Raw genomic sequence first — 21,747 nt, 5'->3', positions numbered from 1 at the left:
CGTGAACCTCGACTTGTCCTTGGGTCAAAGGACTTCAGCCCTCGGATTTTTCGGACTTTCCACGCTTCACGTCGGTCTTGTTTGCCTCACAGTGCTGACCCAACGAAGGTCGTCCAGCCTTCGGATCGGTGGAATTCGGCCGGAAATCTCTGGGTCTGCTTCGTTTACTCGCTACAGTAAGAATCGCCACAAGTCCAACCTGAGTCGGCGAAATTTGGGCTGGATTCCGATCGCTTCAAGGCTGGATTATACCCCCAAGTCGCAGCTCTGATACCAATTTTCAGGGTCTCAGCCTGACAGAGGGTCAATTCTCCTTGGTGAGGAGAATTATGGTTGGTTTTGAGAGAGGGAGAGAATTGAGAGAGGGAGAGAGAGAGAAGGAATAGAGAGAAATTGAGAGAGGGAATAGACTGTAAATTCATCAAAATATTCACGGATACCTCTTGTTGAGAGGGAAAGGCCCTTCTATAGGCTTATCCTCAACTGTTACAACCGCTTAACTTTCTCAGCTCCTAGTGTTATTTGTTACAACCTTACAACTATACCAACAGCTTATTGTTACAACCTCTTACTACCCTAATCACCGTAGGGTCCTGACAGATGCAAAAGCTTAAAGATTAGTGTCTTCACCCGATAAAACTTCAAAAAGAAAACAAAGCAGCAAAACACCACAGCCTTGATGTCACCACATTCTGCGGCTGATGCTTCAGAGTTCACATTCTGAACTTAGTTGCCCGCGGCCGCTTCTTTCATCATTCTTCTTGCGATCCACCCTCCAGGCCCAGCGCCTTACTCTATCTCCAGCTACGGAGGCCTGCAAATGGGTACAGAATTTACGAAATTAACTTGCGAGCTTCGAATTTATTACTTCAACTAGGTTTCTTCTCTTCCAGTTAGCATAGTTGGTTTGGTTGCAATGGAACAAATTATTAATGCTTCACCTCTTTGTTCCAGTTTGTGTGATAAATCATCCAGAGTAGGACGCAGGTCTGTAAACCTGTTCCGCACAGCATACCGTACCAAATACCCTGAGAATATCAAAAATGTAAATGCAGAAAAAATCTATAAGCGAACGAAACCATATAGGCAAGACATCAGATCATCAGTAATTTATATATATATATATATATAAAGAGAGAGAGAGAGAGAGAGAGAGAGAGAGAGAGAGAGAGAGAGAGAGAGAGAGAGAGGACCTTAACACCCAAGTGAAATCTGTAACCAGACACCAGGCCCAATGGAATGCCAAACAAATAGTAGCACCCTATGTTCACATATGCAACATAAGCTTGCCAACCTGCTCCAATGGCCACACCTACAAGAAAGATCTCGTTTGCAGAAATTAGCAGGACAACACGAGTCGAGTTCTAAAAGAAAGAAAGCTAAATGGAATTGAATTGGTGGGCTGTACCGGAAAGGGTTGGTTGGATGTTGTTGATGACAATACTGGCCCCTAGCAATGGGGTGAGCTTGTACGCGAGCTGCTGAACCTCCTTGTTGTCGGAGAACATGGGTAAATACTGCTTCCGGAAGATGAGCAACACAAGAACCATGAATAGCCCAACGAAGAGCGATGTTGCTGCGGCCACCACCACTGCAAATTTTGCTGTTCTTGGCCGTCCGGCCCCTAGTTCATTTGACACCCTTACGCTGCGCAAATTAATTTCATTGGAATTGGTATTGTAAGAGTGGGCATTATTTTGTTTGTAGAAAATGTTAGAACGCGCGTGGGTTAATTGGATGTGAACCTTATGCCTACGTTGAATCCGAAGGCTACCATGATTGCCCAGCCCAATATGTTCATGCTGCAAGCAAGAGTACCAAAATGAGAACAAATAATCTATCCACACAATTATTGATGACAACGTCTTGATTGGAAGCAAGTGTCCAGTCCACAAACTTCTATACTGGACCCATTTTCATTAATTTAATGCATTTATTGACTCATGATGAAAGCGAGCGAATGGACGTATAGTTTGGCACACATAAATTAAAAAAAAATATTAATAAGCTTACATGTTATATTTAAACTGTTGAGACATTAAAATGTTAATAAGAGTGGTGAAACTCACCATATGGACAAGGCATCCACAGCAACTTTTGCATTCTTCAAGTATCCAGCGAAGAGAATCAATGCCATAAAATACCAAAATTCAAGGCTGCACAAATCAATCGCCATGAAATTCTAATTCTTGTCTAATAAAATAGAATTAATTATTACAAATAAAATTGGAAAGATTATATCATTTTGGCAATTTATAAGCTTGAGTACGACTTTTGCATTCTCATAAAAGAAACCTACCCACAGCGTTTGGTTCCCTTGTATGTAAAGCCCTGCCCAATATCTTGCAAGTGTGGCCCAGAGGGCCCACTTCCTCTTCCAAACTTGAAATGCACAGCTATAATTATTTAAATTTTAACTTTAAAACATCCAAGGAATTGATAGACTGTGGCATGTCATTAATATAGGTCATAAACTTTCTGTTATTATTTACTGTAACCTAAGTCGATTGCATAAAAAGGTATTGCTTGCTTTGTGAGAGGATTAAAATTCAATTCCAAGTAGTTGTATACTTTAATTAATAAAATATGCGATTTAGCTGTAACAAATTAAACTGTTATATATGAATCTGTACTGTGAATATAATTAATCCATTCGTTAAGTAAAAACTACTAAGAGCATACATAACAAAAAGGAAAAGCATTTGGGTTTTTGCTCGTATGTTTCTATCAAATCAAAATTCATAAATCTTCTCTTCATTCATCCGGCCAATCCTAAATTTCTAATTTAATTTATTATTTCTCTAGTTTTGACAAATGGGGAAAGTATGTGTGTCAGCAGACAAGCAAAGCAAAGCAAAGCAAAGATGGAATAATTTTGCATAGAAAGATCATAGAAGATTAATTGAAGTCTTGCCACAGCATTACAGCCGATGCAAGGGATAACTTGACGAATCCCCACAGCCCGTGAAAGGCCTGCCATGAAAACCCTGACCAAGTTTCGCCACAAGCCCCACTAAAGATGTACAAGACCTCCGCCACCACTATGATCCACCAAGAAGAGTCCAGCACCGCGGCGGCGCCGCCCAGTCCCCACCCCAGCTTCACCATCACCAGCCAGCTAAAGAACACATGCAAAACAAGCGCAACGGCCGATATCACGGCCATTGCCTTCATCTTCCTCTGCGCTTGCAGAAATTTTGAAAGAGGAAACACCATTGCGAAAGCGAAAAGCTGAGGAATCATCCACAGCGAGAAAGTTCCTGTGGCTTTGGATATATCGGCAGGTTGGCCTATGAAGCTCAGAATTGGGCCGGCAAAAATGAAGAGAAACATCATCAGTATTGAGGCCGATATGAGAATAACCCATGACCTCTGCATGTAGATCCCTAACATGGGCAGCTGCCCTGCTCCGAAGGCTTGCCCGCATAGCGTCTCCAGGGCGCTCCCCATCCCCATCTGTTTGTTTATTTAGAAGTCAATTGACAGTATAAATGTCAGGTTATTGAACTTTTAAGTTAGAATAAGTAGAGGATGGTGATAAAACATTAAATTAGAGCTGGGGAGAGCCCAAGCTTAGATTCGGGTAGCTAAGTAAAGAAGTTTGGAAAGTGGTTATATAAGCGATAAATTAGAACTTTGAAAAGAAGATTTATGATGAAGATCATGTGTTAATTAAACGATCGAGTAAATTAAAAATAAAGGAAAGTGTGAAGTTTAAAGTGAGACATATATATATATATATATATGTTTGTATGGATGCATGCATGTATGTTGTACCAGGATGCCGAAAGCCAAACCGGAGACGACGGAGTTCCCGACAGAGACGGCGGCGAGTTGCATGGCTCCGAGGTGGCCGGCGAAGACCTGAGTGGCAGCGGCAAGAGAGTACTGGCAAAGGCAGGTGAAGATGGCAGGAGCAGCAAGGCGCCAGAGCTTCTTGGACTCCCCGAGGAATTCCCTGAAGAAGTCATTGATGCTGATAATAGCTGCAGGTTTGATTTCATCACTTTCATCGGCTTCAGGTGGAGGGTTCTGAGGCTGCCTTGGCTTTTCGTCTTCATGAGAGTTACTCTTCTCCATGTGAAGACATACGTCTTCGTGAGAGATACTCTTCTCCATGTGAATATATATGAGAGATAGAGAGGAGAGACAGTGATGAAAGACTTCGAGAGAGGTTCTTTCTAGCTTGATTTCACAATTGAAGTTGGAAAACAGGGAATGAATTCTCCTTCCAGCTTCAACCACCAACTGAAGAGAAGAACCATGCTTTCTCTTTTATAGTTGGGGGATCCAATGCGGGCACCATTGAGCATCCAACTCTAATTAAAGACCTCACCAAAGTCTTTAATATTAAGACTGAATAAATCAAAATGTTATTTAATTATTTATGAGTGATATCACTTTTTCCCAGTATATTATACTATATGTTTAATTAAAATTAATAAATTATATAATATATTAATGTAAAAATATCACCAAATAATATGTCTGTCTTTGTCTCTTTATTGTACTTTAATGTCTAACATAGTATTTATATATATTTTCAGGTTCAATTGAGTACTTAAATTTTTAAAATTATCCTAATTTAATATATGGTGTCAATCAATTATTAATTTCCACTAGTTAAATAGCGTTCATGAAATTAGCACTATAGTTCTAGAAGTTGAACTATTAAATTGACTCAATTTAAATTATTTAATGTTAATTTTAATTTTACCAAATTATTTTATTTTCCTTTTGTAATTAAATAATGAGAATATGTCAAATATAAATTCAAGTGTGGATTTGATTACTCATATACAAATCCACATCCAAATACATATATTACAAGCAAGTGTTCATATGAATAATAATTAAATATATAATATATTAATAAAATATATTCGATTAAATATACAAATTTCATATATAGTATTAAACTTATATATTTAATCTATTATTTATATTTAGATCATTTATGATATATGTAATCGAATTTGAACTTAAACTCAAGTTTGATTCAATAAATCGAATTTGGCCCCAAATTCAGACTGTTAATAAGTCTAGGGTAGATAATAAATGGCATTTGGAATTGTATACCCCCAAAGTTAAATTTGATTTTATATCTCTCTAATTTAAATTTGACATAATTCTCTCACTTAAATTAAGTTAAGATGGTTTTAAAAATTTAACCACTCAATTCACTAAAAAGAAATTAAGAAGTAAACTAGATATTGAAGAATAGTACATGGGATAAATTATATTAACTAGATATTAATATATATATATATATATTGAAACACATACATAGCTTCCCTTTGCTTCAACATGTAATATTTTACATTGGATACAATTTAATGTGAAAATATTTTATAAAAACACAATTTTACTTAAATTTTTCAGTATTTTTTCTGTAAATAAAAATTTCATTATGAACACCAAAAAGCCTCTATAACTTTAAATTGAAAACACATTCCTCCAAATTGAAAGATATAACTTATATACAATTGCCAAAGGATGTCTGCAAAAGATATGCAGTGAGGCGTTGATTCCCGAACCCCCATTAATGAACCTCCATAAGCATTTGAAAACTTTTAATGCAAATATTCACATTTATAATGGTAACACCTTGTTACTCATATAAAAGAACTTAGGGGGCGTTTGATACGGGATAAGTTTTTAAATTCTCGGGATTCATAATTCTTGGGAATACTTTTGGAAATATTTGATTTTCAGGATTTATGCAATTCTATGTTTGGATAAATTTAAATATTTTCAGGAATGTTGAGTATTCTTTTTTGAGAATTTTATATTCTTATGTTTGGTTTAAATGTAACAATCTTGGGAATTCATGTTTTTTTTCCAAAATTACCCTTATTTAATTTTTTATTTAAAAATAATAAATTTCTTTTACTATATAAAATAGTGAGACTCACAATATCTTTAAAAAATAAAAAAAAATGTTATTTTTTTACGCATTATGTATATATATGCATGTGTATATATATATATATAATATATATACATAATATATATGTTTGTATGAATATCTACTTTAATATGTATAATATTTTATAATAAATAATATAAATATATTACATATATATAATATATAATATATTTGTATGAGGTTATAAAAGGGTAAGGGGTGTTTTAGTCTTTTTATTTGTTAAAAACATTCTCAAGTCCATAGGAAACTTGGATTCCCAACCCCCCTATGGAAATCTTTTTGTGGGAAACTTGCTTTAAAATTATTCTCAGGAATCCTATTTCCTAGGATTCTTTTTATAAAAAAATTATACCAAACATAGGAATACAGATTCCCAACCTAACATTCTCAAGAATCTTAAAATTTCTCCTATACTAAACGCCCCTTTAAAGAAAAGCTCAACCAAAGTATAAATCATCAATTCATGGAACCTCCCTAAGCATTGGACGTGAATGACACCATTGTGGTGAAGATACCCAATTACTCCCCAAACAATAGTCTAGAGTGCCAACAACATACTTATGAGTCAACCCTTATTTTACGTGAAAATTGGTATTTATAGTGTCAACCCTCAATTACTAAGCAATACAACTCAGTAGAGTAATATTGGTCAATCGAAAATTGTGAAAAATGCCGTAAAGCACAACTCTGTAAAATATGAGGAAAGGAAATAGTAGCTAACTTTGTCCAGACAGTACATAGATTTTGATGTGCTAGATAGGACGTAGATCGCTCTTACTCCCTAAAGCATCTATTGTTGCTCTCTATTCATAGAAAATAAACCATAGCCTGCATAACCAAATGATTAGCAATCTGCCAAAGTCTCTTACCACTCTACTCTGTCGTATACTCTCGTCTCCTATCGATGCAAAGGCCATCCAAATTTCTTCAAACGACGAAAGAAATAAAACACTTAACGGGAATAGGGACAATCGAGGAAAATATGGTTGTGTCGCTTCGTTGCCTCTGTAACGCCTTGTTTCCTGAGCGCGTTAAAATTCAGAACGTGTCGACGTTTGATTTCGGCCGACCGTGATTCGTTTTGGGCCGCGGTGAGTCAATCCAAAAAAATATCGAGAAGGAAGGAAGAAAACCCCCCCCAAAGTTCCAAGCGTGTACACCAGAATCTTTTACGTGGTTCGGTCAGAACGATGCCTAGTCCACGGCCGCCATCTGATTATTCTCCCAGAGTGGCGGTATCTGATTATTCTCTTCTGTCCTTCCTCCTTGCTCCTCATGGCCCCATTTATTTCCATTTTTCTTGAGGGACTTTTACAATCTAGATAATATATAAAAATACAGTGTTTGTATAATGGGGGACAAATAGTTCTTACCGCCTTCGCAAGACCGGGAGTGGGATCCTCATTACGAGGGGCATGGGCTGTTACAGATAAAGTGATCGGACCCTACCTCTGACTTCTCAGCAGCTTTGCCGCTCATGCGAGCTGGAGGTTTTAGGCGAGCGACCTGGATGGTCCAGCGATCTGGAGGATATTTCAGGAGCTCGTTAGTCGATTGCTCCGAGCTCGTTGGAGGATTACCGGGAGCTCGCCATACGCTCGCTTTACGAGTTCCGGATCTTTGATGGAGGCTGGACCTTCCTTGACGAGGTCGTCCGGGCCTTCTTGGCCTTGGGTGATTGGGCCGGTCTATTGGACCGAGTCTGGCCCATGCGGGGTGATGCGGGAAATACATATAACAGAACGATTCTGGGATAATTATTATTTTTTTCAATACTACTAAAATTAAACTAAATCATTGCTCTTATCCATCCCAAAATTTTCAAACATCTATCTCGAAAGAGAATCATCATAAACATTAAATACAGAAGGTAGAATCGAACCTAATATCTTAACATTAATCATAAATTAATTCTTACATTCTCATTAATCATAAATAAGGTACATCATCATTAACTATAAATGAGACTATACATCATCATTCCTCAAAACGTTAAGAATTTAAAGTGCAGAACTTAAATACATGGGCTACATAACATACATTCAACTTATCATGCACTTCACTAAGTGTCATTTCATGCGTCATTCATTCTCGTTTCTACTACAATTTCCATCTGGAACGTTTGAATATTCCAGGGGCAAAACCCAAGTTAGATGATGAACCATTTAAGTAAGGGAACAAAACATTTAATATTCATGTATGTATGCAATGCACATAACTCTTATATTTGGATCGACTGCATCTTAAGATTACCTGTCATTTTTACAGTCTCCCTCTCAGACCGGGGTGTATGGGTACATTATTGGCAAAGTAACGGAGCCAATACCTAATCTTAAACCCATGCAACATATGATTATGAATCTCATCATGCTCAAATGCATATTTCATATATCAAACATTGAAATGCAATCTACATGACATACTCACATCAAGACATGATAACATGATAAAATTATTTATATAAAATTAGGTTTTGGGGTCGAACAACTTACAAATCAAACATTTTCATAAAACTAAATCCAATTGAGAAGTACTACTTACCTTTTCAAGCTTATCAAGCTACCTCGATACTCGCGTCTTGCCTCAAAATACGTGCATCGCCTCGATTTGCGAGCCCGACCTCGATTTTCATGCCAACCCTCAAAAGTTGCACCAATCCCTTTATCTTGAGCCCAACAATCTTATAAATTATATTTAATCACTAAGTATCTCAAAACATTAATTTACTTATTTTTTATGCATTTTCTTCCATTTTCTTTTCTAAAAATTCAAATAAATACCTTCGGGACTATTTTCTCCAATCTTTTTTCACAATAATTCATTAAAGTCTAAGAACATCAAAGGAAAATTACTGGACTTACCTCAAACCCTCGTTTGCATGCAAAACGAGACTAATCGGTACAAAAATCGAGATATCGAGAAGTCAAACACCAAATCTTTTTGCACAAACCCCCATAAAATATTTTTCTAGAATTTCTGAGATTTTTTCCAGCCATCCATGTGCCTGCACACACCCTCATGCGCTAGGGCAAGTGGCTGCTCGTGAAAACCAGCGCGTGTGGCCCATGCGCCGGTCGTCTTCTCCAGCAACGGCTAGCTCGCAATGCTGGTTCTTTCCACCACTTGGTTCTCCCTTTTCCAGTTGATTAACATGACATGCCTAGATGCTCCAAAGGATGGCCGGAACACATCCGATTTGCCGGCTAAAGGCTCCGTCCGCCCGTCCGTCTCTCAACTCCGGCGAGCCTTCGAACACTCTTCAAACCCTCACCAAAACGCTTAAAAGTTTCCAGAACTCATCTTCTCCTCATGGGCAACAAAAGTCCCTTAATTTTGACTCCCAATTTGAAGCTCCAATTCTTCCATTTTCGGCCATCATGGAACCCCTATTTATAGGCATCTTCGATACTTCAAATGCCCGAGATCGGCCAACTCATGAGCCTTAGAGCATAAACCTCCCCTAGTTCGACCTCGAACGAGCCTTATCTGATCGAAATCGCCACTTGCAGGCTTGCGACCAACCGACCATCATTCTAGTCGATTTTTTCTCTAAATCTAGCCACCCTGGTGGCCCTTGTCGGCCATGATTTGACCCAAAGGTGTCCCCAACCAACCCTCGTGGGTTCCCAGTGGCCAGTTTTGGCCATCGCCGACCGACCATGTGCTGGTCGAATTCCCATTGGCTAAGCTTTTGCTTAATTGCATTTTGACCCTTCTCACTTTTGGCTTTCTCATTTTAGCCCATTTCACTTAGCCCTTTAACATTCCATAATTTCACTTAAGACCCTCAAGTTCTAAAACATCAATTTGACCCTCGAAGATTCCAAAAAAATGTCATTTAGACCCCTCTCTATTAATTTCAGAAAGTTGTACTTAGGCCCTAATATTTGTTTTGGCCGTAAACCCTTTTTGTTTCTTCCTGAAACTACTAAATGGTTGTTTCTTATGAAAAATCGAAACCCCCTCAAGCTTTCATTGACTTCCTGAAAGTCGCCTATAACAATTCGGTTTTACAGCCTAAATGACAACTGCATTTTAGCTGCAATGAAAATCGTTTCGATTATGTTTTCTTTTAATACCATAAATCATGCCTTGAAATGCTCGTCAAAATCGAATCATTTTCCTTAGATATCTCGATTCCATGGCACTCCCTACAGTCGATTCGGTACTTATAATTGCTATCAAGCCAATTTTCGATATTCTAAACTTACTTAAATTACATGGTAACCTCATAAAAATATGGGTTCTTACAGCCTCCCTTCAACGAAAACATCTATTTGAAAAAAACAATAAAAGTTAATACAATCAAAAGTAGATAACCACTCTTTAATTGCTAATAAAAAAAATAAACATATGTGAAGGAATACCTAAACTATGCCATACTAAACTATATCAGGGAACACCTGAGCAGTGTATCAAAAGACCTTGCAACGCAGAACGAATAGAAAAACACCGCATTCAAAACTAGCAACCACCTCAATTTATCCCTATGCCAACCCTAGGAAAACTAGGCATTTGGTATTGAATAATGTCCAGAGATGGTAGAGAAGCTATCTCTAGCCATACCCAAGAACCATCAGTAACGATTGCTAAGACTTGCATGTCAATTGAGATATCCAACTATCGAGGCAATTGGTGAGAAAAAAATATCTATGAGCATTCCGATGCAACTGATCATGCCACAAGAAGACTTTTTGACCATTGCCTATCTTCCGTCCTAATTTATACCTTATCGCATTACAGAGTGAAAGAAATTTCCTCTAGTTCTAGAGGCACAAGTAAGACATCGAAAGCAACCAAAAATAGCTATCTTTTACTCGATACGTGTGAATCCACTTAACCTATAACAACTCATTGTTACCTAAGAGCAATCACCAAATTAACTTTGCAACGAAGGCTTGGTTCCAAACAAATAAAGGTTTGATACCCAAACCCCCCTATTTTTTTAGATAACACACACCTCTCCAAGCCTTCGCCTTTTGAGAGCAGCCTCATTGACACTCTATAGGAAGTTACGCACTAGTTGTTCAAGTTTTTTGATCACATGCTTAGGCAAAATATGAAGACAAGGGCCAAATATAAATATATGGTGGTAAGGACAAACTGAGCAAGGAGGAGTCGACCCCAAATGATAACAATCAACTGTGCCACAGACACACTTTATTCTAAACCTCATATGTAATGGGCTTACAATTCCCATATGATAACTTAGTGGACAATAACAAGTCATTTGCAAACATGAGCATCACCATCATCTGCTTGCATTTATAATGAAACTAGAATCCAACAGACTGAGTATACTGACATACAATGCCATGGAAGACCTACATTCCGAGAAAAAAATAGGTAAGGCAATAAGGGATTCCCCTACCTTAAACCTCAACCTCCAAGAAACAAGCCATGCAATTACCCGTTAATTTTAACAGAATAACGGGAAGTCATAATGCACTCCTTTATCCAATCATAAAATTGAGAGAAGTATGTATAGATGAATATGTACATGTATGTATACGCATATAGGTGTGTGACTATAGGCATGAACATAGAAAATATATGTAAAGTTCTTTATGAGAATTTATTCGTAAAGAAATGGCTTATTAAAAATGAGTTTGCAAGTGATTTTGTTTGTTATGAGTTTGTAGATGAGAAGTTGGACATTCAGCAGAGGGATCAAAATTATACTCTTGTCCGTACATAAACATTTTATCTATTATCATTTTTTTTAATTTAAAGTTAGAAAATTATTTTTCACATTTTTAATCTTCCAAACCCTAGAAAATTGAAATGGAGAGCCCAAGTTTAATTTCACACAATCCCGTGTGCTTTAGTTTTTATCAAAGACCCAACACCCACGTATATTAATTAAGTCAATAACCTAAATAAAGTATTTTATATTAATTTAAATTTAAATATTTCAAAAGAATCCAAAATACCAAAAATATATAGAAACATGGAACCCGGCTCTTTTATTAACTTAATTGATAGATGCCTTTCATAAACAAAAGTAAAATATTGATTTTTTTTTTCATTTTTGCCAAGTTATAGGTAATGAAATGGGAGCCGAGTGAAACTATGATTTCATCCTCTGTGGCACCCAATCTGTGATGCACATAAATGATTTGCAGATATTGTTTCAATGTTTTCGAAATATTTCTTGTTTTTGAAACTCCAAAAATATATATAAAAAAATGTTTTTGATTCATTTCTATAGCTCTAAAAATATTTCAGATCGTTTCATAATAAACTAAAAAAATATCAAAAATATATTTCCGTCCACGAGCGCTAGTTTGTCTCCGACCAATATATGTTAATTCTCATTTGAGGACCTAGGCTGCCCTAGTTTCTACTCTCAATTTCTTCCATCATACCCTTATCATCATTCCCCCTTGTCGTTTGGTTGCTTGGTGTCATCATCAATTCACAACTCCAATTACTCAATGTTGCCATGGATTCACAAACACGAAACAATGTTTTCCTTGCTCGATGCTGTCGTCTTTATCTAACACACACGAATCGATTCACAACTCTAATTGCTTGGTGCCACCATTGATTCACAAATACAAATTGAGATAAGTCATTGTCAATTTACAAACATAAATCGACATTTCCATCCTCGTTGTTGTTGTTTTTGTGCAACAATACATCACAACTCTAATTTCTCGGTGCCACGTCTCCAGGCAACACAAATAATCAATTCAGCTTAAAAGGGTATGATTTCTTTTATTTTTCTGTTTTTTTTGGTCTGTTTCTTGCTATTATTTTGGGTGATTCCCATATTGCTCCATTTTGGCCTGAAAAGGTTTGATTTGGTGATTCATGTTTGCAAGCTAATGATTTTGCTTTCATTGTGATAATTGGATTGTGTTGTTATAATCTTTTAGAATGATTTGGAACCTGTTTTTGCTAAGATTGTTAATTTGAGGCTACCCCTTTTTTTTCCCCCCTAATATAGGATTGTTAAACCTTATAATTTTATGTTTATGTTTATTTAAATACATATTATAGTATTTATGTTTATATTTATTTGAATATATTATGAAATTTATGTTTCTTTTTAAATTGAATATATAGCTATTTGTTATAATTTTTTATTAAAAATTATATTTATAAAAAATTCTTTATACTTTATTGTTTATGCTTTTTTTACCTACATTTCTGTTTACTACTTTTTTTAAAAAGTTATTTTTTTTTTTACTTCATATAAAAAATATTTTCTCTTCTTATTTCTATTTTCGTATAACTTAACACCTCATTTCAAATTATTGATAAAAAAAATTAATCAAAAGTATGATATGACTATTTAAATTTAATATTATAGTGATATTTAATATTAATATTTATATAAATATATAAAATATTAACATAAAATGTCAATAAAAATATCAAACTTCATGTTTAAGGAGTAATTTAAAAAATTAAACAACCGACTCTTAAAAAGACAAAAACGCGCGTGACGCACGAAATCATAGAAATTGAAATTTACCCACAAGAAAAAGCTAGTTTTCTTGAAAGGCATCTTATCTTTCATTTCACTTCACTCGTATCTTATTTTTCATCTTTTCCCGAAGGAGGAGGTAGCATAGTGCCGGTGTTTGTGTCTGTCAATTCAGAACATAATTTGGAAGCTATCTTTCCCCATGCCATGATATACTTTTTACACACTAATTACAATTGCAACCAGGAGCCAACCTGGAGTCTACCGTTTTTTCTTTTGTTAATAGTAATAGTGTCACGTTCTGTGTGACCAGGGGCGGAGCTAGCATAGGCCCAGTGCAGGCCATGGCCCTCACTGGGCCTTTGCCCTCCATTAATTTGGCCCACATTGGGCCTTGGCCCTCCATTAACCTTAGCCCTCCATTAATTTGGCCCTCACTGAGCCTTGTCCCTCCATTAAATTTTGCCCTCACTGAAAATATCTTTTGGCTCCACCCCTGTGTGTGACCCTTGAGTGATAACACTAAAGATGCATATCAAGAATTAATGTTATGTGATTAATTTGAGATAGGACTGAGACGGACTTCACCTTACGATGTTCAAGTGGCGAAACTAAGAGCGGACACCACCTCGATTGTTGGCTTAAGTGGCAGGTACTGAGAGTGGACACCACCCTAGGTGCCTTTGAGAGATAGCGTTATTGCTTAGGTGGAAGTTGATTTTGGGGATAGTGTTTATTATTTTGTGGCCAGGGTTGTGTTGAGATCCGAAATGCTTTTGAGTAAGAGCATAATTCCTAACATGATATAGGGGTGATATCTGGGTTCATGCGTTGAGGTTGTCCTTCTTAAGCAGGATAGTGTTATGCTAATGTATCGATGAGGTTGTGTTGCTTTTAGAGAGATTGCATTTTCTCCGATTAGAATTAAGTATTATGTGAAATTCTCTAAGGTTGGAACATGTCGGGATTTGTCGATTTTATTCATGATTTGCATATATACTTGAAAATATTTTTGAACTCTCACTTAGATGTTTCATCATCTAATTTTGGGTTTTGTCCCTAAAATATTCAAACGTTCCGAGTGAAAATAATGACACTAAGGGAAAGGGCATTATCGAGATGTAGCCGTTGATTTCGTTAGTAATTGTTAGCATATATTTTGTCTATGCTCGAGGTATTAGTAGTTTTTGTTGAGAGATGAGTCTCTATGTATTTTATTTTGAAGATGTCATGTCAAACGATAGTTTGCATTTTATATTATAAATAAAGGAATTACGATTATATATTACCGAGGTTTCGATTCTGCTTCCGTTAATGTGATGTTATTACTAATCTTAGCTTATTCCTTTAAGTTGATACGCTGAGATAGTAAATTGGGATTGTCGAGGTTTGAATTATATTGAGTATATGTTGAATGATTGTCGGAAAAAAAAAATATCCCCGAAATTCCGAGTTAACGCATGTTTTGGAAAAAATGGGGTGTTACACTTTCTCTCGCTCTCTGCTCCCATAACCTCTCCGTCCCACCATTCTCTCTTGCACTCTTTCTGCCTGACACAAGTGACACCCCCATCTCTCTCTCTCTCACACACACACACACACATTTTCTCTTTCTCGTTCTCTACTCCCATAACCTTTCTTCGATCATTACCATTGCCTGCCATCGCCGCAAGCTCCACCGCCCTCCACCGTTGCCATCCACAATGCTTCAGCCGATGATCACGGGCTCATTACATCTCACTCTCACTTCGCTCTCTGTTGGTGGTCTAGTCGTTGCAACGCTTCCTCTGCCTCTTTCTCGCTCTCGGTTTAGTTCATTGCAAGTCGATCTCTCTCTTACTCACTCTCGAACCTTTCACTCTTGATCTGTTCTATGGTCGTTGACTTCGGATAGCTTGGTGGTCGGCGGTCGCTATTGTGTGAGTTGCCCAATGCCCTTGTCTTTCTCTCGCTCTCGCTCATTACCACTATAAGTTCTTTTCTTTACTGCTCTATTGGGTTATGAGTTTTAGACTTATAGGACTATTCTATGGGTTTGGTTTAGATATGTGCTTGTTACTCTACTTTTGATCAATATTGCATCAAATCGCGAAAACTGTACCAGACTGCACCAGAATTTGTGATGTAGTTTGGTGCGATTGTTGCGGACCAAACCAAATCGTGCGGTTTGATTTAATGTCAAACCGCACATGCGGTTTGGAGTGTTGAAAATAGCCTAAACCGCCCAAACCACACCGTGAGCACCTCTATCTAACACACATGAATAGATTTATAACTCTAATTGCTTGGTGTCACCGTTGATTCACAAACACATACTCGGATAAGCCATTGTCAATTTACAAATATAAATCGACATTTCCATCCTCGTTGCTATTGTTTTTGTGTAACAATACATCACAACTCCAATTTCTCAGTGCCACTGTCTCCATGCAACACCAATCATCAATTCAGCTTAAAAGGGTATGATTTCTTTTGTTTTTCTTTTTTTATCTATTACTTGGTATTATTTTTGGTGATTCCCATATTGCTCCATTTTGGCCCGAAAAGGTATGATTTGGAGATTCATGTTTGCAAGCTCATGATTTCAATCGTGTTGTTATAATCTTTTAGAATGATTTGGAACCTTTTTTTGCTAAGGTTGTTGATTTAAGGCAACCCTTATTTTTTTCCCCCTAATATAGTATTGTTAAACCTTATAATTTTATGTTTATGTTTATTTAAATTCATTATAGTATTTATGTTTCTTTTTAAATTGAATATATAGCTATTTGTTATAATTTTTTTATTAAAAATTATATTTATAAAAAAATTCCTTATATTTTATTATTTACTCTTTTTTTTTTACCTACATTCCCCTTTACTACTTTTTTTAAAAATTCAATTTTTCTTTTTTATTTCGTATAAAAAATATTTTCTATTTTTATTTCTGTTTTCATATAACTTAACACCGCATTTCGGATTATTGATAAAAAAATAATCAAAAATATGAATTGACTATTTAAGTTTAATATTACAGTGATATTTAATATTAATATTTATATAAATATATAAAATATTAATACAAAGTGTCAATAAAAATATCAAACTTCACGTTCAAGGAGCAATTTAAAAAATTAAACAACCGACTCTTAAAAAGACAAAAATGCGCGTGACGCACGAAATCATAGAAATTGAAATTTACACTCAAGAAAAAGCTAGTTTTCTAAGAAGGCATCTTATCTTTGATTTCACTTAACTTCACTCGTATCTTATTTTTCATCTTTTCCCGAAGGAGGAAGTAGCATAGCGCCGGTGTCTCTGTCTGTCCATTCAGAACATAATTTGGAAGGTATCTTTCCCCACGCCATGATATACTTACTTTTTACTCACTAATTACAATTGCAACCAGGAGTCAACCTGGAGTCTACCACTTTTCCTTTTCGTTAATAGTAGTAGTACTAGTAGTGGTAACTAAACTACATCGTCCTTGATTAAAGCCACCCAGCCAGCTAGCCTGAGGAGGACAACATGTCCCCCCTTACTTTTGGGTTCCATTCCAAATATTATATTTATAAATCAATTTGATAAATAATGTTAATTTCAAATAAAATTATTATAAATTTATTTATGTTATATAATTTATGCAAATTATTTATTAATTTTTTTTTTATAAGTAAAGCATTTTTCTATTTGTAATTGCAAGGCGACAACGTAAAAAGGGCTACAAAGGGTGATGTGAAAAATGAAAAAGTTGCTACCGACGACGAGACTAAAAGGAAAAAATAGTGAAAAAAGCAAGAAAAAGGGGGTTTGCTGAATTAATGGAATTCCACCACATAATTGTACCATCGGAGCAGTGAGTCTTCGTCTTTGTCTTTGTCTTCGTCGTTGTTTTCTTTTATTCCCCAGAAAAATTAAAGGAAGCCCACTCAGGTCTCTTAGAAGAAATCGGTTGTTGGGCTGTTTCGTAAGGCCTCCAATGGCTGAAATTATGATCTTTTAAAGTCATCATGTGGGAAACTAAAGGGGTAATACTTGGTGAGGATTTGTTATCAATAATTACAAGTTACATAGATAGATGATTATGGTTTCAGAAAAGACGTCACTACTAAAAGATCTTAGCCAACCATAATTAAAATAATTATATTTATAATACTATAATTATTACTTAAAAATATAATTATTATAATATTATACTTAAATTAGTAGAATAGATATATTGAAATAATACAAGATTGCGTAAAGAAAAAATAAAAGTACAATAATATATAAAGAGATGATAAAACTACTTAAAATAGATTCGTTGGCTCACCGAATATTCTAAATGCTAATTAGTGTTTATTTTTCAAGATACAATAGTTTACAAATTGAGAAATTAGTACAAATTTTAAAATCTTATAGTGAAATGAAACACTAGTTGAATACTGTTAAAATTAGAAAAAATTTAAAAATTTTATAGAATAATTCTTTTGAGAATTCTATATATATCCTTCTTTAAATTAAAAACCCTCTATAAAGAAGAAGAACTGACAAAGAAAAAGAGGAGGTGCTCATATGGACAGCTCAACTGATCACAGCTAGGGGCACAAAGTGCCTCCAATATGAAGTTTGGGACAAGAAAATAAGGAGGGGGAGGCCGCTACTGAGGAGCGGGCTGTTTCCCTTTTAATAATATAATTTAATATAATATAAAATTATATATTTATATATATAATATAATATCTTATATTATATTAATTAAATAATAATTACATGATATTTTAATATTATTAATTTTAATTAGCCACCTTACACAGTATGCGCATAGTATATGCATGGATAAAGATATTTGTACAGAAGGGAGTGTACAAATAGTTTTACAGAATTATGAAATGACCAAATTACCCTTAATTTATTCAACCCAACACATTCTCTCTCTCTCTCGCCTCACTTCACCTCGGCTCTCCTCTGTCTGTCTCTCACGCCCGCCTCTGCACCTCACCATCGCCCTCGTCGCTTGCCGATCGCCGCTGCCCACTACACCTTGGTTGGTTTTAGTGGTCGCCGGTTGCTAGAGGTTGCAACGGTGAGGCGACGAGGAGGCGGCGAAGAGGCGAGACGCAGAGGCGAGGCGACGAGATGAGGCCAGGGCGAGGCGGGCGGCAAGAGAGGGAGAGAAAGAGAGAAGGGGTGAACAAATCCTGATATATCATAATTTATCGCGTCTATAAAGGGGTTCTGTGAACTCCTTCTGTATGAATAGCGCGACCCATGCATGCATAGTCTACCCTTATAGTTCATAGCGTAGTATATTTTTTGTATTTTTTTATTTTTATAATAATATAAATTATATATTATAATACATATGTCTTAAATAATTTTTTATTTACTCAAATATCAATTTGAACATGTGAATATTTAAATATTCTAAAGTTTTCAACAAAAGAGAAATTACATTATCTCTGAGTCTCAGATACATAGATAGATTAGCAGGTAATTATTGAACAGACGCAAGCTGAGCTAAACTGAGCTGGGAGGAAGAGGAAGAAAGATGTGTACTAGTTGTCAGTTGAGTCGTCTATCAAGACGTTGGCTGGCTATTTACAGTTTTACCGACAATGTGGCTTAATTGCAATGGTTGTGCGGTTCAATTGGGTCCTCTTTGTATGAAAGTTAAAAATTCACTTCATGGTTATAAGCCAGCCGACTGTAACTCCTCTCCTCTCATCTCAAAGTACTTCATTGTCTTGGGTTGTGAACATGAAGAAGCTTGTTGATTTCTCCTCCTACCCTCCAAAATCTCTCTCTCTCTCTCTCTCTCTCTCCTTCCCATCACTTTGCCTTTGTCGTCTCGTTCCTTTACTCTATGCATTCACTCTCACTTTGTACATTATTATATGCATGAAATTAAAAAAAAAAGGGCGTATTTCACCGCTTCATCCTCCAAGGTGATGGCGAGATATGGTGAAGTCTATCCAAATCATCATCCCAAGTTCCCAACTGTTGATATCTTCTTCTTTTTTTTTCCCCTCTTAATCTCATTAACTAAAAAAGGAGACCCCATATTGCACATCTAAGTAAATATTGAAGTTTTATTTAACTGAAAATAAAAATATCTTATTAATATATTAAAGTAAAACAGTCTATTAAAGTATTTTGTTAAATGACCATCAATAGTAAATTTTTTTCCCTCCAAAACTTGCATCAAATTAATTGCAGTAATTAATTAATTATTAAATTTACTTTAATAATTATAATAAATTCATTTATTATATTATAATCTTGATAATGTAATATCTAAATAAATCTATAAAAAATTATTTAAGGTAGATAAATATTTGAATTTTTTAATACTAATTAATAATTAACTTATAATATTTTCAAGACTATCGAAGAAATCAAAATCTATATTTTTAAAGTTTTATTATCATTACATAAATTAAATTTTAAAATTAAAAATTAAAAATTAAAAAATTTAAAAGAATTTTTAACTAGCATTGAAAAATCCTTGGAAAATTCAGACATATAAAAGTTTTAATTTATATTTATAAATAAATATAATATAATAAAAAAAATACTTCTTATAATACTAATATACCCACTTTGGCATTAGATTAGATGTAGCAACATCAACATTACAGAGTAGAAAAGTGGAAAAAAAAAAAAACGTTAAAAACGTATTTTTGTCCCCCAACTCCCCCTTAATCACTTATGCTCCTTAAGTTGAAAGAGGATTGATTATATCCCTCAAGTTGCAAAAAAGGGATTTAGTACACCCCTTAAATCTCAAAATCATATGCATAACATACACGCATTTGGATAAAATTTTATAATAATATAATATATATTAATAAATTATACATAATTATTTATCAAAATTTTATATTCATATATACATACACATAGTGCACAGTAATTATTAAATATATATATATATATAGTGTCGGTCGCCACATCTTCCTTCATTGTCAATCGTCATCTTCCTCTTCTTCGTCGTCGGCCACATCATCTTCTTCTTCTCCCTGCATCACTGTCGACTTTGGTCGCCGACTTGTCGTCTTTAATGGCAGCTTTCTCCCTTCTTCTTCTTTTCCCTTTGACCTATCAGCCATTGCAAACCCACAAATAGGTTAGGGATGGGTTGACAAACTGTAACATCTCAAAATTTGAGAAATAAATAATGACTATTAATTTTGATATTTAAAGTCTTTATGGAGTATTTGAAAAATTAAGAGAAAATATTTATTTGTGTTATTTTGAGAAAATGGGTAAATAAGATAATTAATAATTCTTGTATTATGGAGACTATTGGTTAATTGTGAGTTTAAAAAAAATATTAAATTATTTAGAGATTTAAGGAAAAGTAATAGTTTATGTTATTTTGAGGAAATAGGAAATGTTGAATTATTTAATGGTATGTGGAAATAATTATTTATTGAATTAATTTAAAAAAAATATTTAATTATTTTATTTTTTATGGGTAGGAATTATTTGAAAAGAGTTAGTGGAATAAGTGAAAAAGGGAGTTAGGGGTGTAACGCCCCGTAAATGAAAAATTAATTTAATTTTGGATAATTAAATTTAAAAGAAATATTAAAATAATTTGTTGTGATTAAATAAAAAATAAATTATGTGATTTTAAGGAAATAAGAAATTAAAATAATTAATTTTGTTATTTTAGAAATTTCTGAAATTTAAAAAAAATTGGAATAAAATCAAAATGTGTGATTTTTAAAAATTTCGGGCAGTACTATAATTAATATAGGGGGTGAGAGTGTGATTTCTGGAAGTTAGGGTGGTTGGCATGATTTTGGAAATGAGACAAAATATCACTTTAAATTTAATGCAGGACATTATATGTTAAAGGTGAGCGTGTGGCACGAGCGATGCGAGGGCGTGCATGCGAGGGGCCGGTTGCGGGTTCGAAACACGGGGCGCGCGTGCGAGGCCGAGGCTTTGGGTTGATTTTTAATCAGCCTAGGCGTTGAAACGACGCCGTTTTGTCAATGAGGCGGTGGCCTCCAACGGTTGGCCGCATGCTGCCACGTGGCACCCCTCCCTCCACTCGTTTTTGGCCGATTTAATGCCCAATTTCGGGCGTTTCTCTTGCATATGAACAGCAGCAAAAGTGTGGGAGAAAAACAACGTGCGCGACAGGAATTTAAGAGATTTTGGGGGGCCAAAAATTCAGATTAATTCAAGTTTAATTCAAGGTTTAATTTGACAGGTATGTAGACAAGCTAGTAATTAATATTCTGTACGGTTGAAATTTTGTTTAGAGCCCAATTTTATTAATTTTGTTAATAATTGTAATATTGCAGTTAGTATAACTTTGACCGCGTTTGGTCAAATTGAACCTAAGGCTATCTTCGGAAAGGCAAGTTCTATATACCCTCATTGTTGATTCTTTCGTTATCAATTGATT

General features: G+C 35.1%; 1 protein-coding gene across 1 annotated transcript; it reads right to left on the bottom strand.

Moving 5' to 3' along the window:
• Positions 1–443: 443 nt before the first annotated feature.
• Positions 444–4,278, bottom strand: LOC127797520 (protein DETOXIFICATION 29-like). The gene is made up of 8 exons (XM_052330496.1): positions 3,778–4,278; positions 2,915–3,456; positions 2,070–2,156; positions 1,746–1,802; positions 1,409–1,647; positions 1,194–1,312; positions 942–1,028; positions 444–814 (listed from the first exon to the last, which is right to left on the bottom strand). The coding sequence occupies exons 1-8, from the start codon at positions 4,117–4,119 to the stop codon at positions 707–709; spliced, it is 1,581 nt and encodes a 526-aa protein (XP_052186456.1). The 5' UTR covers positions 4,120–4,278; the 3' UTR covers positions 444–706.
• Positions 4,279–21,747: the final 17,469 nt, after the last annotated feature.

The sequence above is a fragment of the Diospyros lotus genome, chromosome 3, assembly GCF_014633365.1.
Source record: "Diospyros lotus cultivar Yz01 chromosome 3, ASM1463336v1, whole genome shotgun sequence".
In the NCBI taxonomy this organism is placed as follows: Eukaryota; Viridiplantae; Streptophyta; class Magnoliopsida; order Ericales; family Ebenaceae; genus Diospyros; species Diospyros lotus.
Note: the sequence above shows the minus strand (reverse complement) of the source record. Positions and strands in the feature narration are given on the sequence as shown.

Coding starts and splice junctions, on each gene's coding strand:
- LOC127797520 (XM_052330496.1), bottom strand. CDS start 4,119: ATGGAGAAGAGTATCTCTCACGAAGACGTATGTCTTCACATGGAGAAG. Junction 1,648..1,745: donor GGATTCAACGTAGGCATAAG/GTTCACATCCAA, acceptor TAATTTGCGCAG/CGTAAGGGTGTCAAATGAAC. Junction 1,029..1,193: donor GATTTCACTTGGGTGTTAAG/GTCCTCTCTCTC, acceptor TGATATTCTCAG/GGTATTTGGTACGGTATGCT.